The 27,621-nt window shown below is 45.6% G+C and overlaps 1 protein-coding gene across 16 annotated transcripts in view; it reads right to left on the bottom strand.

Moving 5' to 3' along the window:
• Positions 1–27,621, bottom strand: part of TRERF1 (transcriptional regulating factor 1) — a 227,430-nt gene that overhangs the window by 5,003 nt on the left and 194,806 nt on the right. For 8 of the 16 annotated variants that reach the window (XM_063813036.1, XM_063813035.1, XM_063813039.1 and 5 more), the window contains 7 exons: positions 26,905–27,044; positions 26,670–26,773; positions 24,794–24,869; positions 16,392–16,480; positions 13,179–13,292; positions 6,155–6,361; positions 2,737–2,948 (listed from right to left, as the gene is read on the bottom strand). In XM_063813036.1, the coding sequence (XP_063669106.1) occupies positions 2,737–2,948; positions 6,155–6,361; positions 13,179–13,292; positions 16,392–16,480; positions 24,794–24,869; positions 26,670–26,773; positions 26,905–27,044 (942 nt within the window). The other 8 variants (XM_063813034.1, XM_016955497.4, XM_016955489.4 and 5 more) reach the window with 3 other exon arrangements.

The raw sequence follows: 27,621 nt of genomic DNA on the forward strand, positions 1-27,621 counted from the left end.
GCAATGGCACAGCTGAGCAGTTATGATAAAGATAGTAAACGGCCCACAAAACCTCAAATATTAATTATCTGGACCTTTTTCAGAAGAAGTGTGCCCAGGTGTGAGACTGTTTATGGACAGGGGGTGGCATAATACTCTTTAGTTACTCCTGAGCTCATGAAGGAAAAAACAAAACAAAACAAAAACACACACACAAAACACCTGGTTTCTAAGGCCTGAGTCCAACAGGGCTGATAAATCACAATTCTGCTTGGACACACTGAAAATGGTTAAATGTAACAAACATAATTTCAGCACCTCTAAGAGGTATTTTGTGAACATTTGCCTAATGTTATTTTGAGTTAGGAAAAGCCACAGAAACCATTTGTAATTTCCATGAAATCATAACTGGATTTCTGGTAGAAAAAGTTTCCAAGCAACGTAAGACTCCAAAAAAAAACATTTAATAGATGCCACTGAGGCATGGCCGGGAAACATGAAATACTGATTTTTTTAAGTTAAATCATCCTCTGTCTCCACCTGGTGGAATGTAGCGTTGTAGCCTGTTTGAGCCTAATGAGTGGGAGGTGCTGGCTCCTCTGGGGGAAAACTGGCAAGACCCTGATCCCTGATGCTGCCACTCCAGGACAAATAAGCAGGAGATCACTGAGAGTCAGCTGAGGGTGGTTCCATCATTATTTCAATTAAAAAAGCCTTAAGATCAATCCAGGGGCCCATTGCTTCCATGGTGCACCAGTGTGTGGTGGGTGGTGATGTTAAAATGACATCATGGCCAGCTTGGAAGGACAGCAGGGTGTGGAGGAGACCCACACCGAATCCCACCTCTCCCATCCCTGTGCTTCATGGGGGGAAGTGATCTGCTAGTTCCAGTTCACTTTGGTGGGTGCCATCAAGCTGGGCTTAATCAGATGCAGCATGGCATAGAGCCAGGAGCACAAGGCCAGGCCAGCCTGCATGGTGTGAATCCCCACTAGGCTGCTCGCTGTGAACTGCAACAGGAGCTTCACTTTTCTGTGCCTCAGTTTCTGCCTGTAAAAAGAAGCTCCTAAAAGTACCTGCCTCATAGGGCTATTTTAAAGATTAATCAGTACATGTGCTATGGGTTGAATGTGCACATGTTGAAAACTGAATCCCTAATGCAGCCATGTTGGAAGGTGTGGCCTAATGGGAGGTGTTTCAGTGACGAGGGCCTCACCCTCATGAATGGATTCATGCCGATTATAATAGGGTATGAGGCTGCAAGTTCAACCTCTTGCTCTCTCTCCCCTCTCTTTGCCCTTCCACAATGGGATGACTTAGCAAGAAGGCCCTTGCCAGATGCAGGCCCCTTGACCTTGAACTTCCCAGCCTCCAGAACTATAAGAAATAAATTTATTTTCTTTATAAATTATCCAGTCAGTGATATTCTGTTGTAGCAACACAAAACAGACTAAAACATGTAAAGAATCCTTTAAAACAGTGCCAGGCACATAGTTAGTACCTGATAAACAGCAGTTACTATTAAGTTGCCTGCTCTACTCTATGAAGATGTATAAGTAGAGGTCCCACCTAGCCTTGCTGATGTAACTAGGGATGTTTTCGTGGTAGAGTTTCAGAAACCACTTGGGCAGCATCTCTCCCAGGTAATACTCCTTTTCATGCTCGAGGCACTAGGAATTATGGGAAGAGGAACTCAGCAAGGCTCCTAAAGGATGTAATTCATAACAATGTAGTACCCTTCCAGTCAGGTGGACTCATTGAGAAGTACACTGGAATTCTCTACTGGAGGCTGTGGGAGGGAATCACCCATCTTACCATCAATGGCATTTTCTACCTAAAGCAAAAAACAAAGTAAACCAAAAGGAAAGAGCAGTGGTCAGAAGCCCAGGTCTGCATTCGGACAAAACTGGGTTCAAATCTCAGTTCTGCTCTTTACTGGCACTGTGACTTAGGTCAAGTCATTTTACCTAATTTTTAAACCCTTATTTGTAAAACAAAGATAAAAAAACAGTATCTGTATCACATGGAGTTTCTATGTAAGGATTAAGTGAGCTCATACACATAAAGCATGTTACAAAGTAAGTGCTCAGTAAATGTTAGCTATTATAATTACTATCTCATGTTACTTTTTTTCTTTAGCTGTTGTTGTTTTTTAAATTATACCTAAAAGGGGAGGATAACAAATAGGTTTTATTTCATGTGTCAACTCTGATTAATTGGTTGTGCAGCTTGAAGCATGACAACAAAAAGTAATTGAGGCTTTGTCTTAAAGTGATAGCAAAGTGTGGTGATTGATTAGTGATGTCTGCCTTAGTCACAGAAGTAAGCGAAGGTGGTAGGATTACCCTGTATGAGCCATCTGTGTTACAGAGAGTTCCTGATTAGGTGTTGTAGAGCCATTCTCAAATCATTCAGCGGGGATCCAAACAGAGTAATGCTAGTGAACATAGCTTGGGTGTGAAGGGAAGGAGTGGGAACCAGAGTCCCACCTGCCATTCCTGGGAAAGAGTGAAGTTTTGTAACTTACAGGTTCACTCTCTGAAGATATCCATCCTTACAAGGCTCTAAGATAACAGAATGGCCATATTCTGAGTCTGCAACAGGACTACATACCCATCCCAAAGATGACACGAAGAAGAGTTTTGAGGTCTAAGTTCTTTTTTCTGATTGAAGAAACCTCAGGCCATCCTGGCCCAGCTCCCATAGAGCGACTACCCATCATGAACTCAGATTCAGTCCCCGGTCCCCTGCACCTACTTGCCACACTCCTTGCAGGGGAAGATGGTGGTGGGGTCTGTCTCGCCGCTGGTGGTGCTGTGAGAGGGTGAGCTCTTCACCGAACAGTACCCACTCTGGGTGCCACCAGGCTTCTGCTTCCCAGAGGGGACGGCACCTCGGGCCTTGGTCACCTGGTTGGTGCCCCCGTGGATGCGGGCATGGCCATTCAGTGCCTGTCGGGAGCTGAACACCTGGGGAAGAAAGGGAGTGACATGACATCTACAGTCCTGAAAAGGAAATTAGGGTTATTAGTTACTCAGTGGTAAACATGGAATACTTGAAACTGTCTAATGACAGGGCACAAGGGTTTTATATAAGCAAACTTTGGGCATATGCTACAAAAGGTAAAGATCAAATACCACAACCACAGATCCTGTGCCAATCAAAACCTCATCACTGCTACAATCAGAAGAGAAGAAGCGACATGGCACAGGATAAAGAATAAAGCTACTGTCTAGAAGTCAAGACGTCAGGGGTTTGGACCCAGCTCTACTATAACTAAAGCTGTTGGGCCATTTCCCTTCTGTATACTTTATTTTTTTCCATCTGAAGAATGAGAGGGCTGGACCAGCTTTCAAATTTTTTTTTTTTTTTTGAGACAGAGTCTCGCTCTGTCACCCAGGCTGGAGTGTGGTGGTGCGGTCTCAGCTCACTGCAAGCTCCGCCTCCCAGGTTCACACCATTCTCCTGCCTCAGCCTCCCGAGTAGCTGGGACTACAGGCGCCCGCCACCACGCCTGGCTAATTTTTTATAGTTTTAGTAGAGACAGGGTTTCACCGTGTTAGCCAGGATGGTCTCGATCTCCTGACCTTGTGATCTGCCCGCCTTGGCCTCCCAAAGTGCTGGGATTACAGGCGTGAGCCACCACTCCTGGCCTCAAACTTTTTTAAAGATGATAACTACCTCCTTCTTTCCCTCCCATTTTTCTTCCTTCCTTCCTCTTTCCCTCCCTCCTTCCTTTTTAGGAAATCAGGTCTTACTAAAAAAACTCAGGCTCAAGTTAAAAGCAGAGGTGCTCTGGCTAGAATGGAGACAGCGCCCCAGAATTGCGCCTGTTTGCTCAGCTCTATCTACCCCGAGGAAGCCCTAGCACCCTAAGGAATCCAGTTTGAAAGACAGTGATTAGGTTTTCTGACATATTCTATGTTGTAGATAGCCTTAATCAGTAGTCCATTGTTGAAGCAATGTTTAAGACCCCCAAATTTTAATACAGATGATAAAAAGAAGAAGGATCTTAGCAGAATTTTAAAATCCTGCCATAAAGCTGGGTTTCTTAACATCAGCACTACTATCATTTTGGGCTGGATAATTCTTTGTTGTGATGGGTGGGGGGCTCCGTTGTATAGGATGTTTAGCAGCATCTCTGGCCCTACCAGATGCTAGTAGCACCTCCGCATTTATGATAAAAGTTATGACAAATTCCAGACACTGCCAAATGTTCTTGGGGAATAAATCATCCCCAGTTCAGAACCACCGCTATAAAGGGGTGTAAATCCATATCCCTGAATCCAATGAGTCCTGGCTTCCAGCTTGTTAAACTCATCAGCTAAGGGGAGTACCTACTGGGCTGTCTAGCTGTAGTAGTTGCTGTATTAAGTTTATGATCTGTTTTTTTTTTGTTTGTTTGTTTGCTTGTTTTTTTTTTTTTCAGATGGAGTCTCACTCTGTTACCAGGCTGGAGTGCAGTGGCATGATCTCAGTTCACCGCAACCTCTGCCTCCTGGGTTTAAGCGATTCTCCTGCCTTAGCCTCCCGAGTAGCTGGGACTACAGGCGCGCACCACCACGCCCAGGTAAGTTTTGTATTTTTAGTATAGTAGAGACAGGGTTTCACCGTGTTAGCCAGGATGGTCTCGATCTCCTGACCTCGTGATCCGCCCGCCTCGGCCTCCCAAAGTGCTGGGATTACAGGCGTGAGCCACCGCGCCCGGCCTCCACTGTGATTTTTAAAAGTCATTAAAAAATATCTTTTCCCTTATGTACAGAAAAATTGGAACAGAAAAATATCTAACTTGCTGAGCATTTGATGGGAAAAAGTAAAAGATAACTTCCATTTGGTACACAACTTATTGTACATAGAGCTATGATTTGAGGAGGCATCTAATTTCTGAACAAATTCACCAAGAAATACCATCACTTAAAGTCATTATCGCAATCATGCTGCAGTGAACACTCTATACAAAATGGCCAGGTCATTAAACATCAAAGATGGAAAACAAGCCAGCAATCTCTTCTGTTCTCTTCAAAGTGAATGCAAAATGTATGTATCTTTTTTGTTTTTTTTTTTTAATTTTCATTTTTTCTTAAATGCAAATCAAATGAATTTCTGCTTTAGGATCTAAATATTTTAAAGACTGTTGCTTTCTCCATCTAAGTGACAGGTAAGCAGCATTCAGTACACTCTGGAGAACAGCACTGTCCTATATCATGTATGAGCAAAGACAAGCACACTGACTTAAGGAAAATGGGCTTCCTCTGCAAGGGGCAACATTATTTTGAGGGGTAATCCCTCTAGAACTTGCCTATACAGGTGTGCCTGGCCTTAAGAAACCTGATTTGGGAAAAGCTCACCAATTCAGACTAGTGGCGGACCAGTGGGAGATTGAGAAATAACCTTTAAAAATATCCTTTAAAATACACATGGAGCCTTAGACAAGGCCAGCACAGATACCGTAAGGTCTTTCTTTAGTGCTAAGAATGACCACATGGTGAACTTGTTTTATTTTAGCTAAATTATGCTTCTAATATTCTTGAAAAGTAGTAGCCTCTGTATTTACACACACTCCCTTTCAGCCTGTTTATATGATTAATTTACTTTTAGTAAATCTTTTTTTTCTCCACCATAGAGTACAAAGATAAACTTTAGTTAAATCTTTGTAACAGTGTTCTCAATTTTAAATTAGTGACATTTCGATTAGTAACACTTTATGAAATGTGAAATGCAAAACCTTCTAAATAGGTAAAATTGCAGGAGTTAGGGCAAGTAATTATGTCATAAAAGGATGATCTTTGTCAGCAGGCTCTCCTAGCACATTTAAATGCATGCTGACAGGGCACAAGCTTGTGTGACACACAGCCCAGGGGAATGCAGAGGCTCCAGGAAATGTGGAATGTATGTTTTGGAGGCCACGCTCACTGCAGAGCTTGGAATCACACACTCCTGGGCATGGGGGCCTTCTCTGTGTTCTCCAACACGCAGCATCGTGCTAGACACAGAACACACACTCTGTAAATACCTGTTGGCCAAATGAAGCAGAAAACAATGGTAACATGGAGCACCCTCTGCCAAACTGTGACTGTTGGAAGAGCACTCTCGAAAATACATCATCTCTTAAAGCCAGGCACAGCTATATGGCTCTCGCTTGTCCCAGATCCCCAGATGACACAGACACACTTACAGCCCCACAGTTGGGCATTTCACAGATGAAGGAGCCTGAGGGCTGGCCCAGGGCCTGCAGGGGCGGCCCCTCCGTGGGAGCCAGGACGGGGACGGGTGGTGGCTCCGGGGACTTCGGCACCTCACTCTCTTCTTCTTTTGTGGATTTCCTATCTTCTTCCGGGTCCTCCTCCTCCTCCTCCTCTAACTCTTCTTCTTCTTCACTTGTCTAGTGTTAAGGTAATAAAAGCAAGAGAGGAAAATCCCCAAATGGCATTCTTAGTGATGAACAGAACTCACAGATCAACAGAGGAGAGAGGGGCTGGATGCTGGCGCTGTGTTCCTTTCTTTCTGCATAAGGAATGGTGGACAGAGCCTGTTAGGCGTGATCCTCAAAAGGTTGGTCTCCGGATGCTTAGGACTTCGAGGTCAAGGAAGTAAGTCCCCTGCCCCACTTCGGGACCCCTCATCACTTATATAAAGATATGGTGAGGCAGAGAGGAGCAATTTCTACATGCAAGGATTCCCCACCTTGTTCGAGACTATCAGATCTTAAAATGACTAAAACTCAGGCTGCGTCCTGCCTATAAGTAGCTCTGTCTCCTCACAGAGGTGAAGAGGGGTTTCCAGCAATAACAATACCATGGAATCCCCCTTGGAGAGAGACTAAAGAAGGACCTGTGCTGATTTGTTTTAGAGGCTTTATAACACACCATGCAAGATACCGGATTTGACCTGCGGTGTGCAGAAAGCACGTGACTCAAGGGGAGCTCCACTCTGGTCTTGTCAGAAAATAGAGTGAAAGGAGAGAAAATGGAAGGGGAGATTCCCTTTTATTTGTCATGTGCTTTTCCTTTTGTCTCTGACCATGGGCTTAGAAAAAGCAGTGTATTCAATGTTTCTATTTATTCATTTTCTCCTACCAGAGGCATTTAATGAAAAAGAACAAGAAAAACATTTCCTATGAATAATGATCTCCTCTGCTTCTATGGCCACTCTCCCCACTTCAGAACAGCAGCCATGTGGAGAATTAAGCAGAAGGTCCCTGCCCTCCTCAAGGTTAACAGAATAGTAAGTTACTGGAATAGCTTGGAGTGGGTGCCCTGGGTGTGCTGGGATGGAAGGGCAGGGATCCAGGAGGCTCTCATTCTCCCCTTGCTTAACTACTTTATTCTGCTCTCTCCAACCTTCCCAGGGTAGGGGTGAGGGTTGCCGGCTCCTGCAGGCCCCAAAAGGGCTGAGGACCAATCAGCCTCATTTCAGCTTTTACTTTACAGTTTACAAAGTGCTTTCACATTTACTATGCCACCGAATAGGCTGTAAACAGACCTGTCGTTTTATAAACGAGGAAGGAAAAGGCATGTCCAGCTGCCCCTGACCTGGCAGGTCATTTGTCTCTGCCAGGCTCTCTGCGTAACTCATCACTTAATGCACGTGGGTTCCAGGCTACTCTACCCCTGACAGTGATGTAAGTCTGGGGAGCCTATGATTCTTAAAGCCCAGAAGCAAGACTTTCCAAGAAGGATAAAGATTTCTGAAAGTAGTGACACCCTAGGACCCAGAAAACATAAGCTTCCTCTCTACAGTTTGGATTTGGGGTGTGTGTGTGACAGAGAGAGACAATGCCAGTATGTATGTGGCATTTAGTAGCCCCTCACTGTTTCAGTATTGTCCTTATTTAATATCACATACATGTATACTTGCGATGCAGTATGAACAGGGTGTATTTAAGAAATGGCTTCAGTTTCCATTGGTAAACAGGATTAATTAGTAATGATCCCATTTGTTAGAAGACCTCAGTGAACACTGATGTAGGCCTAGTACATTTGACAAAGTGGTTTATGATCTAAGCAGCCAGCCTCTTACTAGTATAGAACATACAGGTTGATTTCACTTAGGTGGTCTTATTCCTGTAAGACTCCACCATCTTTCCACCCCAAAGAGTTTCAGGTAAAACCATGTTATGTCAAACTGGGACTTTGTGGTCTCAAACATTAAGTAGCCCATGGCCTACAGTTTGGCATTTAAAAATAATTACACACAACAGATGACAATGCCATTTGTTTCATGGTATTTGTTATAATGACAATTTTCTCACAATGCCATTGTTTGGCTTAAACATTCTTAGAAGAAATGTTCCATATAGCCACAAAATTATAAGTTACACTGTATCATGATTATGTATGTCTCAGGAATTTAGATAGGTGTTATTTCAACTGGCAATCTATAAATCACAAAATGATTTACCATCAAGCCACATGGCTCACCAAAGTGACTAAGAGATACAAAAATACAAGAACAAAAATCTTAACATGTAGAACTTCGTAACAACAAGTTGGTCATTTTATGATATATTGTGAAACAAAACACTTAGTATATTCCAAAATTAGAAGGTGGGCAAATATGGGGGTGGGGAGGAGGCCATACATTTAACATGGTGCTCAGACCCTTGAGTGTCCACAATAAGAGTTTCTTGAGGAGGATATTTTTATTTCTCAAGCATGCAAATGGAATTCATATTATGAGAAATTGGTAAGTCAGAATACAAATGCTCAACAACCCAAATCTGCTCAAAGACACAAATTTGTGTGTTAGTCACTAATAATAATGATGACGATGACAACATTGAATGCCCGCTGAGAATCATGCATTACACACACACACACACACACACACAATTTCTAGTTCTCATAACACTGTAAAATTTTTTCATTTTTAAACAAATGAGGAAATTGACCCAATAAATAAGTTTCTCAAGGTCACACAGCTGGTAAAAAAGTTGAACTGAGATTCAAAACCTGGCCTATCTTATTCCAAAACCTTAACCTTCTTCACTCTTTGGTCTGGCTGCACATGTCCACAGGTACATGTTTATCCATCTGTAAATGGCTTAGAGATCCTAAATCTCTCAATATTACTGGAACCAGCTGCTTTGAAATGTCAAAGGGAAGGAGGATGTTTCCCAAGGCCCTCATCAATGGACTGTGCTGTAGGTAACTGTGCTGACATCATGGTGAGTTCTACCTTTGCCCTTGGAGCCCTGATTGCTGTTTTCCACAGTCAGTTAACTGCCTCAGTTGGTTTCTTGAATTGTGCTAAATTTTGATCACAGCCAGCCCCATATATTTGTCCTGAGTCAGGGAGCATGAGCACAGGCAGGGGACAGGAAGGTGTGGCCAGCACCTTCTCCTCTCACCTCATTAACAGAACCCATCTTGGCTCCCTGCCTCTGCTTCCAGTCACACTGCCCCTGCTGAGTGAGCAGCTGTGCTCTGTTGACCTCCCGGCTACTTAGCTAAAGGGCAGTCATTCCTTTCAAACCTCCTTCTTTTCCCCTCTCAAGTCCTCAATAATCCCTGAACCACCTGAGCATGTTCCTTCATGTTCCATCTGGAGGGAAATGGTCACCCGCCCTTACGTAAAACATTGAAGATACATGATCAGGAGAGCTATCCCAGGTGTCCCAGGCAGGCCCCGAGGACAAAGAGTAGGACCACATCTTAGGACTGTGCCTTGCACACCCTCCCCAGGCGCACCCTCCCCAGGATCCCCATGATCCCAATTTTTCATCTCCACTCGGCAAACTATGCTTAGAAGGCTGACTGTGCACACAGTGCCCACAAAGGAGCTGTGAGCTGCCATATTGGCCTTTAATCAAGATTTTCTTGTTTTTTTTTTTGTGGGCCTGAGTCATCTCTGCACATAAGCCTTTTGCTCTCCCTAAGCTCACAAGTAATGAGGGTGTGGACACTCCTGGCCCAGCCTAACACTGGCTCCTGGTGAATAAACCCAAGAGGGTGTGGCCCCTTGGGCACCCTCTTACCCTCTCCTCCTTAATCTGAAGCTTCACGCTGGCCTGGGTCTCCCTACCCATCTTCAAAGCCCAGGCAGTCCGAGACGGTGCCTCTGCCTTGTGTGGAAACATCTTTGTTAGTGTCACTCCTCTGCTCCGCATCCCCTTGTTCATTCCATCTCCCTCCAGTGAATTCACAGAAGGAATGTTTATGAATCAGAGCAACTCCTATCTTCGAAAAATATTCACTCATTCATTTAACAAACATTTATGGAGTGACTGTATTATGCCAGGCACTGTCCTAGGCACTTGATAACACCCAAGCCTAAGATACACCAATTTACCTTAGAAGACCATATTCTTTGATTTTGCCCCTCTTCCAAAACACGGCACTGACAGAGCCCAGAACATTCCAGAATTGGAAGGGACTTTCTAAATCATTTAAATCATCTGGCCATTTTACAGACCAGCAAGCCTAGGAGTAAAGCCTAGGTCTTCAAGGCTAGGAATCTTTGTGCTTCCTTGTTTACTGTCTCTTCTACTCATTTGGAAAGCAATGCTCTGTGTGACCTGGGGCAAGCCCCTTCCTCTCTCTGGGTCTCAACTTTCTTCCTGTAAAATGGTGAAATTGGGTGAAAGAGTCCTTAAGGCTGCATCTAAGACTTTCTGGATCTCACTGCATACTGCTTTTAAACACTCTTGGGGTTCATGGTGTATTTCCACTTAAATGTGTTATATCTTCCCAACAAGGACATATGTTCTGTGTGGTGGGGGGAGAGGAGGGAAGGGCCATTTAACATCCCAGGTTACCCACAGCACTACATACACATTGCTGTTTACACTGTGGGAGTTCAACTGCTTTTAGTTGACTGAACTGGAGGAGATCATACTGTTTTTTGTTTTTTGTTTTTTTTTTTGAGATGCAGTCTCACTCTGTTGCCCAGGCTGGAGTACGGTGGCGCAATCTCTGCTCACTGCAACCTCCGCCTCCCGGGTTCAGGCAATTCTCCTGCCTCAGCCTCCTGAATAGTGGGGACTACAGGCGTGCACTACCACGTCCAGTTAACTTTTTAGTAGAGATGGGGTTTCACCATGTTGGCCAGGGTGGTCTCGAGCTCCTGACCTCATGATCCACCTACCTTGGCCTCCCAAAGTGCTGGGATTACAGGTGTGAGCCACAGTGCCTGGGTGATCACATGTTTTTTAAAACATTAGGCCACAAACGAGCAAAAGACTATTCTGATATCATACATTACTACTTAAATGAGTCAAACAAAAGCCCTGGTCACAAGAAATCCTGAATGTAGAACACTGCCATCTCTGATTGAAAAAAATAGCAATACTATTCTATTCTACAGATTTCTACTTTCTCTGATATTTGGGCTCAAATATAAATGTATTTATGTATGTATATTTCATAGCTAGGATCAATTATTAGTTAGAAGCATAGGCTTTGAAGCATTAATGAGTCCAATTTTTTTTTTTCAGATGGAGTTTCGCTCTCATTGCCCAAGCTGGAGTGCAATGGTGCAATCTCGGCTCACCGCAACTTCTGCCTCCTGGGTTCAAGCGATCCTCCTGCCTCAGCCTCCCGAGTAGCTGGGATTACAGGTGTGTGCTACCACGCCTGGCTAATTTTTTGTATTTTTATTAGAAATGGGTTTCACCATGTTAGCCAGGCTGGTCTCGAACTCCTGACCTTAGATGATCTGCCCACCTTGGCCTCCCAAACTGCTGGGATTACAGGCTTGAGCCACCGTGCCTGGCCAAGTCCAAATTTTTTATACTTCTTTAAGAAAATGTGTGGCCAGGTGCAGTGGCCTGAGATTACAGGGGTGAGCCTGTAATCCCAGCACTTTGGGAAGCCAAGGCAGGAGGACTGCTTAAGCTCAGGAGTCTGAGATCAGCCTGGGCAACAAAGTGAGACGTTGTCTCTACAAAAAATTAAAATATGAGTGGGGCGTTGTGGTGTGTGCCTGTAGTCCCAGCTACTCAGGTGGCTGAGGTGGGAGGATTGCTTGAGCCCAGGAAGTTGAGGCTGTAGTGAGCTATGATCATGCCGCTGCACTCTAGCCTGGGCGACAAAGTGAGACCCTGTCTCAAACAAACAAAAGAAGATTTCATCTGACTGCTCTTAACCACACAAGGGAATCAGGCTTAACAACACGCTCAGCAGCTGTGTGACTATGGCCAATTTGCTTAAGCTCTGTGCTTCAGTTTCCTACTGCATAGAATTGGTATTAAATGAATTACATTGGATTAAATGAGTCAATATTTATAAAGTCCCTAACACAATGCCTGGCACATGAAAACTGCTGTTTCACTGTCTGTTAAAGAAAATAACACACATACATGTGCTAACCCTTACAACTGGGGCACAATTGGGAATGAAAATATAATTTCAAATATTTACATAATTCATGAATTCCCAATACTTTCACTGATGGTGACAAAAGCTAGAGTTTAGTAATGTCAGACATAATTTTTATATACACATATATGGTAGGTAATGTTTTCCACAGAGTGTGAAAAGGAGATTTCCCATGGCTATGGATGCAGGGTGGAGAGTTAATTGCAAGGATCACAAGTGATAGTAATCATCAAAGCCACACATACAGGGTTCAGAGACTAGTTAGGTCTTCTTGTGTCTTTGGTACATACTTAATGTGCAGTTGACTGTGGACTGTCTGCTAATGAAGGAAATCAATACCAGGGATAATGGTGATGTAAGGATTAGAATCATCTACATGCAGCGAATTAGTTCCTTAATGATGGAGGGTTCCTGGCACTACCTAGAGGTCAAAGCTCCTCTTGCTCATGCTTTACAGACTGTGGCAAAATCCCAGGGACCCTTTCTGAGGCACATTATGGGCTCAGGTCAGTAGCATCTATGACATGGAAAGATCAAAAAAGAATATTCCAGGGGGTCAGGACACCACCCAATCATAAACCAACAAACCCAAGGCTGGGACCATCCTTGGTTTAATTCTTCTGGCTCCTAGCTGCCTTGAAGCGGGCACCAGCCCTCACCTCTGTTTCTGAACACTGAGCTACAGGCCAAACCTATGGACTTCCTTCCTCTAAACCTACTCAGGAGGGTAGGTCCTGAATCCTGCAGGAGAGCTGGGCTGTTGTCACCTCCTTCCTCTGGCTATCTTGGCAGCAAAGCCAAACCAAACACCAGCTACTTACTAACCTGGGCCTGGGGTGGGAGCTGTGCCAGCACAAGCAACAACTTAGCAGCTTCACTCACCACACAATCGTCGATGATTTCTGCCAGGCGTGTCCGGTGTTTCCGCCCCAGCCGCATGATCTTTTTCCACGTGTAGTAGTACTCCACGCACTGAGCCACCGTCTTGGACTTCACCTGCCGGGAAAGCGAACTCAAGGTTAGCTCCAGCAATGGGCAAAGAGCAAAGGTAGCAAGGATTTTTGAATATTTAATTTTGTAATAGGGTAATAAACAAGTTTGTACAGTTCAAGAAAAAAATGTACATGGTGAAAGGCCTCCTTCACACGCCTGTCCTTACCCCTCACCCTGCAACACAGGTAGCCCCTTGCATTAATTTCTTTGGCTACCATTCCAGATTTTTTTTTTTTTTTTTTTTTGAGACGGAGTCTTGCTCTGTCGCCCAGGCTGGAGTGCAGTGGCGCAATCTCGGATCACTGCAACCTCTGCCTCCCAGGTTCACACCATTCTCCTGCCTCAGCCTCCCGAGTAGCTGGGACTACAGCCGTCCGCCACCATGCCCGGCTAATTTTTTGTATTTTTAGTAGAGACGGGGTTTCACTGTGTTAGCCAGGATGGTCTTGATCTCCTGACCTCGTGATCCGCCCACCTCGGCCTCCCAAAGCACTGGGATTACGGGCGTGAGTCACTGCGCCCAGCCTTTTTTTTTTTTTTTTGAGATGGAGTCTTGCTCTGTTGCTGAGGCTGGAGTGCAGTGGCACCATCTTGGCTCACTGCAACCTCCACCTCCGAGATTCAAGCAATTCTCCTGCCTTAGCCTCCAAAGTAGCTGGGATTACAGGCACCCGCCACCACACCTGGCTCATTTTTTTCTATTTTTAGTAGAGATGGGGTTTCACCATGTTGGCCAGGCTAGTCTCGAACTCCTGACCTCAAGTGATCCTCCTGCCTGGGCCTCCCAAATTGCTGGCATTACAGGCATTGAGTCACAACACCCATTCCAGAATTTTTTTCTTTTTTTGAGATGGAGTTTCACTCTCGTTGCCCAGGCTGGAGTGCAATGGCACGATCTCGGCTCACCACAACCTCCACCTCCTGGGTTCAAGCGATTCTCCTGCCTCAGCCTCCTGAGTAGCTGGGATTACAGGCATGCACCACCACGCCCAGTTAATTTTGTATTTTTAGTAGAGACGTGGTTTCTACATGTTGGTTAGTCTGGTCTCGAACTCCCGACCTCAGGTGATCCGCCTGCCTTGGCCTCCCAAAGTGCTGGGATTACAGGTGTGAGCCACTGTGCCTGGCCTCCAGAATTTTCTAATGCATGTACCAGCACACACAAAAATATATTCCCTCCCCTACCATCTTTCCTCACAAAAGGGAGCACACTATAAATACTGCTTTGCAACTTGATTTTTTTCTCAGTATAGCTTGGAAATTTTTTCAGATCAGTCCTTACAGACTTACTCAGTTTTTTAACCCATAAAGCAGCTGCTTTTTCATTTAATATGCTTGAATGTCTCTAACTTGACCTTCAAAATATGCTTATGAGAAATGTTCCTTAGTAATGGAATAGGAATATAAGGCAAAAGTTATGATGACAGAGCTTAGGTTTTGCAGGAAATGGGCCTTGCCCTATTCAACCCCAAACAGGCAAAGGTCTATGCATCTTAAGGCAGAAACATTCCTTTGTTTAGTTCATATGCTGTATGATCAGGTGAGGTGTAATAACGTGGGTTTGCTGGAGGCAGATTAAAGGCTGGCCTTACCCTTGAGGGTGGGAACAAGGCCACCTACATGGTGAGATGAGAGGGGCACCCAGTCCTGTCTCCTCAAAGTTGCCCCCTTCTCATCCCCCTGACACCTGGAATTTCCACACTAGAATCGCCTGAGGGAGTGAGGACAGTGCCCGTCCCAGAGAGCCCTGGGTTAAAACCCAGGTTGCCTGGTAAGCTCAATACACGAATCCATCATCAGTCGCAAGTGTGGGGCCTAAAGGATTGAGGTCTATGCCAGGCCAGTCCTGGAGGGGAGGGTGACTCTAGAAAGATGAAGCATGAGAGCTGCTGGGCACACAGGGCAGCAAAGGCATGGCAGCCGCCAAGGGCAAGGCAGGAGCAAATGCAGAGATGGAGGCGGAGGAGAGGCGGAGGCAAGTCAGAGACAAAGTCCTCCTGCTTCTCACACTTGCCCAGGCAAGGCCCTAGACTGACAACAGGAGACATGCCACCCTAGGACACCTCCGAGGACCATCTGTCTCAGCCAGGGGCCAGTGGGTGCTATCAACTGCGGCCCTGTTCTCTGTGTACCTGAACAGCCTTAAATGGCTTTAACACAATATGGCTCCATCATTCATCAGTTTGTTGAAACACTCTTTGAATGATTTTAATTTTTTACACTAAACCATCTCTCAGCCAATAAAGTCAATAAGTTTATCTGTTGTATAAAGTGCTATTTCATCTATGTGAAAGTTTTATTTTGCTTTCGAATGCTGTATATGCAAGGTATTTTTATTATTACTGTCATTAAAAATAGGAGTTCAGCACCAGAAACTGTGCTACTGGGTAGAGGGAGGCCACATATTCTCCTCTCCCCAGAAAATTCTGTCAGAAATGTGGTAGATCAGTTAAATATACGTAAATTATGTACGGCCAGGCATGCCGGCTCACGCCGGTAATCCCAGTGCTTTGGGAGGCTGAGGGAGGTGGATCACTTGAGGTTATGAGTTCAAGACCAGCCTGGCCAACATGGTAAAGCCCCGCCTCTACTAAAAACACAAAAATTAGCCGGGCGTGGTGGTGCGTGCCTGTAATCCCAGTTACTCTAGCGACTGAGGCAAGAGAATCGCTTGAACCCGGGAGGTGGAGGCTGCAGTGAGTCAAGATCACACCACTGCACTCCAGCCTGGGTGAGAGAGTGAAACTGTCTTGGAAAAAATAAAAAATAAAAATAAAATAAATTATGTTAATTGTGGACCAGGAACCTGCGTTCTAGTTATTCTGACAGAATTATGAATTACACATTTTTATTAAGATAGAAAATAACCCCGTGCCACTGCAGTGTCCAGATAATCTACGCCTTCTTTCCCCTGTCCTCTCCCTGCCACAGTCCTAACACTGGGGCCATACCACCCCTATATCCACTACCATCCTCACCAGCGAGTGTGGAAGACATCCTTTTTGTAAGTATCTTAAACCAGTATCCAAATCTTTCTAAATATTTTTGTGTACAATTTCCCAAATTTAATTTCAAGGGGGCAATGGGAAAAATCATGCTTACCATCTTCTGTACAAAAATAAAGTCTTTGCTGTAAGTGGCTAGTGCTTTGTTAAACAGTTTTCTTTCTAGGGAGGTCCACTTGTCCGAACCTACAACAAAACACAAACATCATAAGAACAGCTCACAGTTCCCCCTGCTTTTAGTTGCTGGTTCATTTAGTTAAGTTACAAAATACAACTACAGAGCAAGTGATATAATACATATCAAACTCCCATTTGAACAAAAAGATAGTGTGATATAATGGTTAGGAGCTCTGACACCTGGGTTCAAGTCCCAGCTGTGGCCTTGACCTTGGCAAGTTACTTATCCTAAGCCTGTTTTGTTACCTACAAATGGGAATAACTATAATTGCCTCCACTGATTAGGATTTTTGTGAAGGTTAAAGAAGATAATGCACAAAAAGTGTCCAGCATCATCGCTGGGAAACAGTGAGCATTCAACAAATTTTAGGTACAGTTTTAACGTAATTATCATATTCACAAGTGCAAGCATTCATGTAGCAAGTACCCTTCAGGGTGTGGCTGGATTCACCCTCCACCCTCAAGATGCTCACAGTCTACTGGGGAGACAAACAAGTAGGCCATGACGTTCAAGGTGGTAATTGTAATTATTCAGGTAAAGGCGAGGTGCCAATGGGGCACAAAGGAGAAACACCACACTCAGGTTAGGGCCAGGGCAGCCAGGAGGGCTTCCAGCTAGAGAAAACATGAGTTGAGTTTTAAAGGTCACATAGAAGCAAGTCAGACAATAAGGAGATGGAAGAGTATTCTGGTGAGAGGAAGCAGGACGTGCAAAGTCAGAGGCAAGAGTGAAGTCATGCACTTCAGTTGTTCATTCAACAGATATTTATTAGGTGTTTATTACAAGCAAGATGCTGTGCTAGGAAAAATAGCTTAACATTTCTAAGTGCTTACTAAGTGGCAGGTTCTAAGTACTTCAGTTATTCATCATTAGGTTCTACTAACAATCCTGTAAGATTGTTAGGATGATGAGCCCATTTGACAAATGAGGAAATGGAGGTTTTCAAAGAACGACTAGTAATCTAATCTGGTTCAAGTATAAGGTTCCAGCAGAAGCAGATGAGGCTGGAGAGGTGAGTGGAGCCAGTTCTTGACAGATTTGCCGACCGAAGAGGGAGAGGCTTCACTGCTGGGCTTGTGCATCTTCCTTACTGGCTAAACCTGATATTTATGTCTTTTTCCTCCATGAAAGAAAGCAGGATATGCAGATAATAATATAAAATTGTACTGGCTTGTTTGGGGCAAGAAATAAGGCCTACTTCTAAGAGGACTCCTATTTCTGGAGGCTCTAGGGAAGCTTCCACCACTGTGGCTGGTTCAGAGAAAACTCAGTCTTGTTCTTCTGGCCTGCTGAATTCTCCACATCTCTGATTCTTTGGATGGTATTCGGCCAAGGCTTTGACCTCACTACACTTCTCTTGACTTCATTAGTGGGGTACACTAGTACCCTACCTCACTATACTTCATTAGTGGGGTACACTAGTACCCCAAATCATAATATCTTTCCTCCCATTCCGGGCGAGTCCAAGGTTTCCATTTTGCTATGGTCAACTGATGGGACTGCAGTACAGGAAACCCTAATCGCCTCTTTCTTTGTAGGGTTTGGCCAAAATAAGTGAATCAGGCAAAAATGCTCTGGGCAGGCAGGGGCCTCCTTAGACCACAGGTGGGGAGCCTAGGGTCCTTAGGAGAATATATGGCTCAGTGACATAAACTCACATTTCTGAAATAAACAACTTCCTTGTGCAGCTCTTTGATGGGTCCTCAAGCCAGGAGCTTTGGCTCCAGACTCAGAATATGCTCTCCACAGCTGGGCAGGGTCAGACATCTGCAAAAGCAGGGCCACCACCCAATTTGTTTGGTTTGCAAACTCATCTTTTTTTTTTTTTTTTTTGGAGATGGAGTCTTGCTCTGTCACCCAGGCTGGAGTGCAGTGGCGAGATCTCGGCTCACTGCAACCTCTGCCTCTTGGGTTCAAGTGATTCTCTTGCCTCAGCCTCCTGAGTAGATGAGATTACAGGTGCGTGCCACCACACCTGGCTAATTTTTGTATTTTTAGCAGAGATGGGGATTCACCAAGTTGGCCAGGCTGGTCTTGAGCTCCTGACCTGAAGTGATCCGCTTGCCTCAGCTTCCCAAAGTGCTGGGATTACAGACGTGTGCCACTGTGCCCAGCTGCAAACTTATCTCTTTACTTCTAGAAGGAAAGCAGCTTTCCCATGAATCCTCGGCAGAAGGGAGTCATCTTCCATGGGTTCCAGAGGGCTGGACAGCTCTGACCGTGCAGACCACAGTAACACGGAGCCTCAGGGGGGCTGGGGGTTTGGAGAATCCTTGCCGGAGTGCATGTGAGCACAGGGTGTTGGTGGGATTTGAGGCTCTATATCACTTCCATCACCATTCTTCAAATTCTGTCCAACATTCAAAGCCTTGGGGTCCCCTTACCCAGGAACAGAGGTAGAAAGAGGGACACAGAAAGGAATCACCAACAATTCAGTTCAACAACCAAACAACCGTCATGGTTCCTTTTAGGTATCCACCAAAACAGCAAACGGGTAAGAGGAGTCAGAAAGATAATGATGGAAGGAAGACCACAATGGCGGTCTGTCATACCAGCTGACTCACGCAAGCTTACACAGAGGTTGCTCTGCTGCCCTGCTGCAGGTCCAGAATCCGTGTGGCCCTCAGCTGCATCTCCGATGGGGAATCAGGGGACATTTTGCTGATGAAACCCTCAACTAGATCAATGATAATTCTTTCCAACCTCAACCAGACCATTAGTTTCCTAAGTTAGAGTGCAGCTCTGAGACATGACAAGACACTAACAGGGCCGTCCAGCCTTCTCAGCCAGTCTCTGCAGTGGATATACTTTTTTCTACCCGCCAGGCTCATTACCTGATTTCTGGCCCCAAAAGCAGTGTTCAGTTCCCAGGCCTGTCGATTTCTGAGCAGCATGTCCCTTCATGTTTCCAAATTGCTTGCCAGATGCAACTCCATAGGTGATATAACTTCCTGGCCCATCTGTTAGGAGGGATCCCCAAACCTCGTGGGGGAAGGAGACCTTCTCCCTGCTGACTCCTGGTGGTTTTTAAGACTGCTGCTCTGCCATAGGATTTGGTGGCTTCCTGATTCCGGAGTGTGCATTCTGTACAACTCATCCTGAGATGGAGTGGGCTGCATGTTCTCCCTGCCCCTCTATGTCACTCTCCCATTCCAAGGGATACAGGGCTGGGTCAGGGAGCACAGTCTTAAGACAGTAAGAGGTGGCTCTTCTGCACAGTCCTAGGCTTTGTGCTTTGGTGCAAATGATAGTGCTCTGTGTGTGCATGTGTTAGTGTCTGCTCAACAGGGTGTCCACAAATTGAGGGACAGAGCCTTGGCCGGGCAACAAATCCATTCTCACACTAGAGGTGGCTTCCTGATCACAAGATTGCCCACCGAGGCTGAGAGTCCATCCCTGGGCTCTTGGATTGAATTCCCAGGCTAAAGCCTTGGACAGATAAATAACATATGAATGTGTTTTCTCCAAATAATATCACCGAACTGTGATAAAAAGGGTGATTTTAGTCACCTTAGGTTGTGAACCTGGTTCTGCCACTTACTCCTTCTGTGATCCCGGGCAAGCCTACTTAACTTCTCTGAGTCTCAGTTTCCCCACATGACATGGGGATGGTGGCAGTTACCCTGTGACTGACAGGTTTGGTCCTAAGTGTTCGATACATGTTTTGAACCTTCACTGGCCACTTGGAGAGCAGATTCCAAATCAGCCCAGGGCTATGAGACGTATGCCGCCCCTGCTGATATGTGGACAGTGGCATCCAAGACCACCTGTTTCTTGTTCTGTGTATTTCTTATCCACAGTCTCACTGCTGGCTGCTTATTATATCCATAGTCTTCTCCTTCCTGCCTCCAAAATCCCTCTGTAATCCGAAGTTAACGAAAGGCTCAGATGTCTCTCTTTCCTGGAGTCTGACAGGGACACGTTCCTCGTTCTTAGACAAGGTTCTCTAAGCCGGCCCTTCTTGGATCCTGCATCTTGGACAAAGTCCAGGATAAAATACAAAACCGAGGCAGGGTGTTGCCTCAAATCCTCCCCTATCCTTCAACTACCCCCCACACCCTCCCTTCTCTCTAGGATCCCTGCTGCCCACTCAGCATGCACACAGGGTTCGTGGGTTGAGAGTCCCCCCACACTCATTTGTTCTACCTGGGAATTCCTGGCTATTGGGCTATTACCAGCAGGGGCCCCTAACAAGATGATTAAGGCTAATTACAAAGAACCTAATTAACTGGATGAAACCGGTGCTGGAACAGTATCCAGAGGAAAACTGTTTTGACCTTCGGTTGCTGGGAAACAGGCTCTGGACTGTGGCTAATTTGGGAGCAATCGACAGTGAGCCCAGGCAATTAAAAAGAGACATGGAGGGGTGAGAGAAAGTTTGGACACAGTATCTTTTAGAGGGCCTTTCTGTCTTTCTTAAAACTTCTATTATAATTTTTTTCTTTTCTTTTGCTTTTTTTTTTTTTTTTTTTTTTTTTTTTTTTGAGACAGGGTCTCACTCTGTCGCCCAGGTTGGAGTGCAGTGGCGTGATCTCAGCTCACTATAGCCTACGCCTCTTGGGTTCAGGCAACTCTCTTGCTCATCCACCCAAGTAGCTGGGATTACAGGCATGCACCACTATGCCTGGCTAATTTTTGTATTTTTAGTACAGATGGGGTTTCACCATGTTTGCCAGGCTGGTGTCGAACTCCTGAGCTTAAGCGATCTGCCCGCCTTGGCCTCCCAAAGTGCTGGGATTACAGGCATGAGCCACCGTTCCTGGACCCATTGATGATGTTTTGAAGTTACACAAGACAGACGTGTTCATTGCAGAAAAAGGAGGACTGTTTTATACCAAATTTTCATTTCCACACAGGGTTTTCAATAGTGGGTGAAGGTTGAGTAATTTTTTGGGGGGTGCAAGGTGAAGCAGGCTATTACACCAGAGTTTTCTCTGTGGATAAAAGGGGGGAAGCCTCAATCTGAATCCAGAATTTGAGCTTGTCCACTAGGCAATTTTTTTTTTTTTTAATTTAAACCAGTGCCGTGTTAGGCAAGGTAAAAGAGTATTAACTCAGTACTGCCCTTGAGGGGACCACTGTCTAGAGACATAGGCTAAGGATGCCTGGAAAATGAAATCACAGCTGTGCTTCTTGCAAATTACTCTCTTGAGTACGTAATTCTGTCTCCTCATCTAACTGGGGCAGCTTCCAAGGCAGAAGAGACAAGGCCTCTCCAATGGAATGAGTATTTCCTCCAGGTCTCCTCCATCTCCACAACTCAGGTCAGGGTTTCAGGACTAAGCAGGTGTTTGGGGTGTGCTCAGGGCCAATAAGCAGTCTCTGCTGAACACTTGCCAAGAAGCCAGGTCAGTTCTAACACCCCTCTGCAGGAATGACCAGTTCAATGAAAAAAATCAAGCATGCTGCAATCCATCTAATCACAACCAGGCTTCCTCTCCACCCTGACTCCCCCATGCTTGGCCCTTCCCAACCCAAGTGCTAATTGGGAACCACTGCACACAACTGCTAACCACACATGGGTGGGAAGGTGCTGAGAGCAACAGAGGGCTGGACTGTGCATCGTGGTGGGGGTTGAGCGCCAGAAGCCACTGCAACAGCACTTTCCTCTGTGGATCCTGTACAGGGTTCATGTGGCCTTGGCAAGCAGCCGTTAGATCTGGGCAAGTTGCCCACCACGTCGGCCCTTCCCCCATAGCACATCTCTCCTGGGTCCCAGCACCGGTCACTTTTTCCTTTTCTTAATGAACGGCTTGGAGTGGGTGGGAAAGGGAAGATAATGAGTAAAGTAAGGAAGTGATTTTCGTAGGCCTGTGTCTTTGTCTTTCTCCCCAAACTTACAGCCTCCCTCCCTGACATGGACAGGCTCAGGCAGGCTTGGGAGACCTGAACTCCCTCTCCAGATAACTAGGAGCCTGGAGAGCAAATTCGGGGCTGGGACTCAGGATGGTGACACTGGCCACAGCCACAGAGTCAGGAGCCAAAGGAGATCCAGAAGATAGGGTCCCAGCAAGGTGGCAATTAAGCCAACAGGCAGTCACTACTGGGGAGCAACCCGACAGGGCTCAGCACAAAGGCCAAAGCAGAATGGGGCCATGGAGATGGGATTCACTGACACTTGGGAAGCAAATGAGGCGGTTCAGCAGTGGGAGAAGGAGGTGGTGGCTGGGGCATGTGATGGGGAAGATTCTGCTGCCTCCCCTGTGGCTTAGAAGGAAACTGTTAAGGAGATGGTTTTGGGTCAGACTTTAGAGACCAGTGACCTCTGCCCTTTTTGCTCAAACTTCTAGAAGATTCTCTGGGTCCCAGTCTATCATCACTTCCTGGAGAAGGCAAGTGACTGGCAAACATAGGTGAGTACGTTTCTCTTGGAGATATCAACCCTTCACAGCTTAGCTCTATCTCTTTTGCCTCCAAGGATTGAAATGATTCCAGAAAACAGCAGAGTCCTTCCTGGTCTGCCTGCTGGGGAAGGGGACAGGGGACAGGCAAGGGATTAGCTAGAAACCCCTAACCTCAAGAGATCAATTAATTGTTGCAGAGTTTAGGGCCCTCTTGTTTCAAAGTTTTTGGTAATATTTTAATGTTTTTATTTTGTTTTGACTGGGGTGTGTGGCGCTCCTAGTACATAGCTTTCTGACCTTTTTAATGTCATGATACACATAAAATGATACTTGTTTGGTACACTTGGAAGAACCAGAGGAGAGCTGTATCCCAGATGAAGCTGCTCACAGCTAGAGCTAACCAGCCCAGAGGCTCTGGCGACCCCAGCCACTCTGAGGGCTGAGGGCAGCAGTTTCTCACAGCACATGGTTAGGAACCTCCTTTTAGCCAACCCACTGTCCCACCATCATGCAAAGAAGCTTGAGACAGCCTCCAGGAGGCTGGACAGCCTCTCAGGGTTCAATGAGCAGCAGATGATGCTGGAAATTAAGAGAGAAGACTGAGCTGTTTCCATGGCAGATTAGGGAGAACTCCTACATCTTTTTACCCACACTTGGGACAGACACCAAGCAGGAAATGATGGAGAAAATATTAAGAAGCTGGCTCCTTTAGGCCACCGGAGAAGTGATGAATTTCTTATTCCATGCGTCCACTCTGTATTGGCCTAGTTCCAGGAGTGACCTACAGGCAGACATCTTGGGCTTACTGTGCTTGGAAGAGGGGCTTTGAGGTCTGCCTTGTGATGACAGGCAGGAAGGCTCGTTCATGAAAGAGGAGGAGCACAGTAGGTGAGGCAAATGTTGGTGGAGAAAGCAAGCCAATATTTGTAAAGAAGCCTTCACTGGGCTGCCCGGACTAAAGATTGGAAAACGTATAGCTAGGTCCCCAAGCCCACATATTTGGCACCTGCCTAGGGAGGGTCTGCCCAGAGCACCAAAGAAACCCTCAAGTGATTAAAAATCAAGAGGCACTGAAAATTCAGCCCCCTCCAAAATAAAGAACCAACTTAGGTTTGTGGAGACCCTCAGAAGGCACAGTTAGTGCATGGAAATGAAAATGTTGACCTCAGTGTCACTGGTCACTTCTTAGGCTCTCCGACCTATTTCCTTCACTTTTCACAATTCTCAGTCCATTTAAATCTCATAGGTGTCTTCTACTTCCCTCTTATTGTGGTATTGTCATTAATTCACATACCAAACCCTGCGTGTATGAAGACTTTCCTGTCAGTGTGATCCATTATTTAATAACTGCCTCCTCCTCAGAGCCTCTGAGCTGCACGACGTAGGACTCTGCCCATGTCTGTCATAGTCACTGATGCATCTCAGTGTTTAGCAAGTCCCTAATACACAGTAAGTGTTCAAAAAATAATTGTTGGATACATGAGTAATAAATGCTACTAGGATGTGCCAGGCATTGGGCTACATATACCATCTCTAATCTCACAAAAACACTACGAGGGATGGAATACAAGTCTCATTTTACAGGTGAGAAAACCAAGGCTGCAGAAGACCATGGGACTTGGCCAAGGGGTGCGGTAGAATCTAAACCCATGGCTACTGATTCCAAAACCAGGGGGCTGCTGATTGTACCTTCTGTGGCTCTCTCTGGTCTCACGCACTCGTCTCCTTGCCACACGTGCAGGCACTGTCCACTGTCACCCAGGTCTTGGCACACTCACAAGGGGCAGGAGCTTATGCCAACAGACAAATGCCAACAGAGCCAAAGCAACAGACATAGCTCTGCCCTAGGAGGCCTTGAGATCACAAGTGGTGATTAGGACAGAACCGGTGTTATCCATCGCTAGAAAGTGACACAACCGAACATGCAAGCAGCCCGTCGTCAGGAGGCAACAGGACACAGGGCTCCTGGCAACCTACCGGCATAGTGGTAATTTGCTAAAGGATGACATTTTAACCTGACAGGCTTCTGCAGTAGCAGCATTTCCAGAGCAACCTGCAGACCCAAAGGAGAGAAAAGGCAAGAGTCAGTAACTGGTCTGTGTGTCCTATGGAGATCATCTACCCAAAGGGGAAAAGCGGTTAGCACTGTGGAGGTCAGGGGCGGGGGCACTGGAAGGAAACCCAGAGGGAGACTCCCCTAACTAGGGTTTCATGTCTGTTCAGCAAATAAGACTCTCCTTCTAACACCCTCTCCATCCATGCCTGAAGCCAGTTGTTCATGTCACAGGAAAACAGAAAGACCTGACTCTTCCTTGGTAAAATCCCACCCGCCCCAGAGATGAGTGGTGCCTCCTCTGACTGGAGGCTGAGTCTCTGGGCAAAGATTCCTAGGAAATGAGTGGGTGATCTGTAACTGTTTTATAGAAAAATCGTGTTTCATTACAGCTGAATAGAAACAGCTGCATCAGTAATAACTGTACCATACACACCATCCTTCCACAGAGCCTAGCTAAATAAACTGTTTCAAATCAGCCTTGGTGGCTTTTTAAAAGATGCCGCAGGCAGAGTTGAACAGCAGATAGTTTCAGGGCAGAGCAGGGCCTAGAATCTTGCTACTCTAAGTGTGGTCCATAGAACAGGAGTACGTCCCTCACCTGGGAGCCGGTCAAAAAGGCAGAACCTGGGCCCTACTCCCAAGCCTCTGAATCAGAATCTGCATTTTTAACAAGATTCCCCAGGTGATGTGCACGCACATTAAAAGTTTGAGAAGTGCTACACTGCCACACTGATCTCAAAGGGTTAAGGACAGTTCTCCAGCATTCTAGGAAATACTTGAAGGGTATCATAGTATTGGGACATTTATTTTCACATTTTCATAAAATCAAAATGCAGGAAGCTAGATATACTACCATGTATTTATATAAAGGGGAAACAGAGGTTAGTGATTGAGTGATCTGGTCAGAAGTCCAGGATGAGGCTGGGTGCGGTGGCCCATGCCTGTAATCCCAGCACTTTGGGAGGCCAAGGTGGGAGGATCACCTGAGGTCAGGAGTTCGAGACCAGCCTGGCCAACATGATGAAACCCCATCTCTACTGAAAATACAAAAACTAGCCAGGCATGGTGGCATGCACCAGTAATTCCAGCTACTAGGAAGGCTGAGGAGGGAGAATCGCTTGAACCCAGGAGGCAGAGGTTGCGGTGAGCCGAGATCATGCCACTGCACTCCAGCCTGGGCGATAGAGTGAGACTCCATCTTAAAAAAAAAAAAAAAAAAAAGGAAGTCCAGGTTGAGCAGGTCAACTGTTAGCTCTGATTTTGGGAAGATAGCACCAAGGCATGGGTTTGGGAACATCTGCAGAACTGTGTTAAAAGTGGAAGAATGGAACCAGTTGGTGAACAGTAAACACTTTATTTTGGTTAGAGGAGAAAAGAGTTCTATAAACATCAAACTTTGGCTGATTTCCATAGTAGGGAAGAAGAATCAGCAGAGTATGATAGGCTATTTTAGACCAACTTCTGCTTCAGTAAAGCCTTCTACCTCCATCACTGGAGACTCAGTTTTCTGATGTGAAATGCAAGATGTGGAAAAGAAATTCTAATGTCCTAGGACAGATGTACCCACAGTTCTAACTTTAGGAACAGATGTGGAAACAGAAATCCAATTGGAGATTTTTTTCTACAGACTTTAACATCCTGACCTACTCACCGAGAGAAGGAATAGGGAGGCGTGCTGATTGGTCATCATGCGCCGATTGGTCATTACAAATTGGTTGTATGGTACATGAGACAATATTGAAACTTGGGAAAATACTCTTCAGGAATTTGTAAAGCCTCTTTTTCATGGTTCCTTACCATCACATCACCTTTGGCCTCAAACAGAGAGTGCAAAGCAAATTCAGAATTGGTCCCTCCACCTGGCAATGCACTGGAACAGCACAAATTCAGAAGATTCTCCACTGTTGGGAATAAGGAGAAGCCAATGCATCAGAGAGAGCTGAGTGTAATGGAAAACACACCAATCCCAGAGCCAGTGATCTCAGTGAGAGAATCAAACCTTTCCCACCCAGCTCTTCCCATATGCCAATACCTCTTTGCTGGAGGTCATGGTTTTCTAGTTCTGGCCAGGGCTTCCATACCAGTGTGGCCTTGTGTGTGTCCTGGGCCAGGGCAGAGATATCTTGGAGTTCAGGGATTTCTGCTTGGAATCTCAAGCCAATGTTGATGCGTCTTTAAATGACAAGAAGAAAAACAACAATGTGGTCTTCAATTTGATGGCTCAGGCCAAGGGCAACTGTCAGGAACTTGAAAAAGAAGGAAACTAGTTCTTTCTGCAAGAATGCAGGGGCATTTCCTCACAGTGTGACCCTAAGATTCCACACGTGGCCTTTTCACTGGGATAAGGAACAGCTTTAAGATTAGGGAGAAATATTTTAGGAGCAAGGGGGCAGTCGGCCTGGGGCTTTTACAGCTCCCTGTAACTGGGAGAGGGAGGGTGATTATTTCCAACATAGCAGTTTCCCAGAGCATGGCCAATGGTGCCATTTAACAACACAAAAAAGGGGACAAATACAAAGCATTCTTTTTTTTATCTCTTTCAGATCACTTTCACAGATATTATCCCATCCGAACCTCACAGAGATCTGTGATGTAAGCAAGGCTGGAATAATTACTCCCATTTGACAAGTCAACTAAACCCTATAAAGGTTAACTGGATCAAGATCAAATTACAAAATGGTGTTGGAACTTAGGTTTTTTGATTCCTGACTCAATCTACTCACCACTCTACCACCTGGCCTCTTTTCTG

This window comes from Pan troglodytes, chromosome 5, assembly GCF_028858775.2.
Source record: "Pan troglodytes isolate AG18354 chromosome 5, NHGRI_mPanTro3-v2.0_pri, whole genome shotgun sequence".
NCBI classification, from domain to species: Eukaryota; Metazoa; Chordata; class Mammalia; order Primates; family Hominidae; genus Pan; species Pan troglodytes.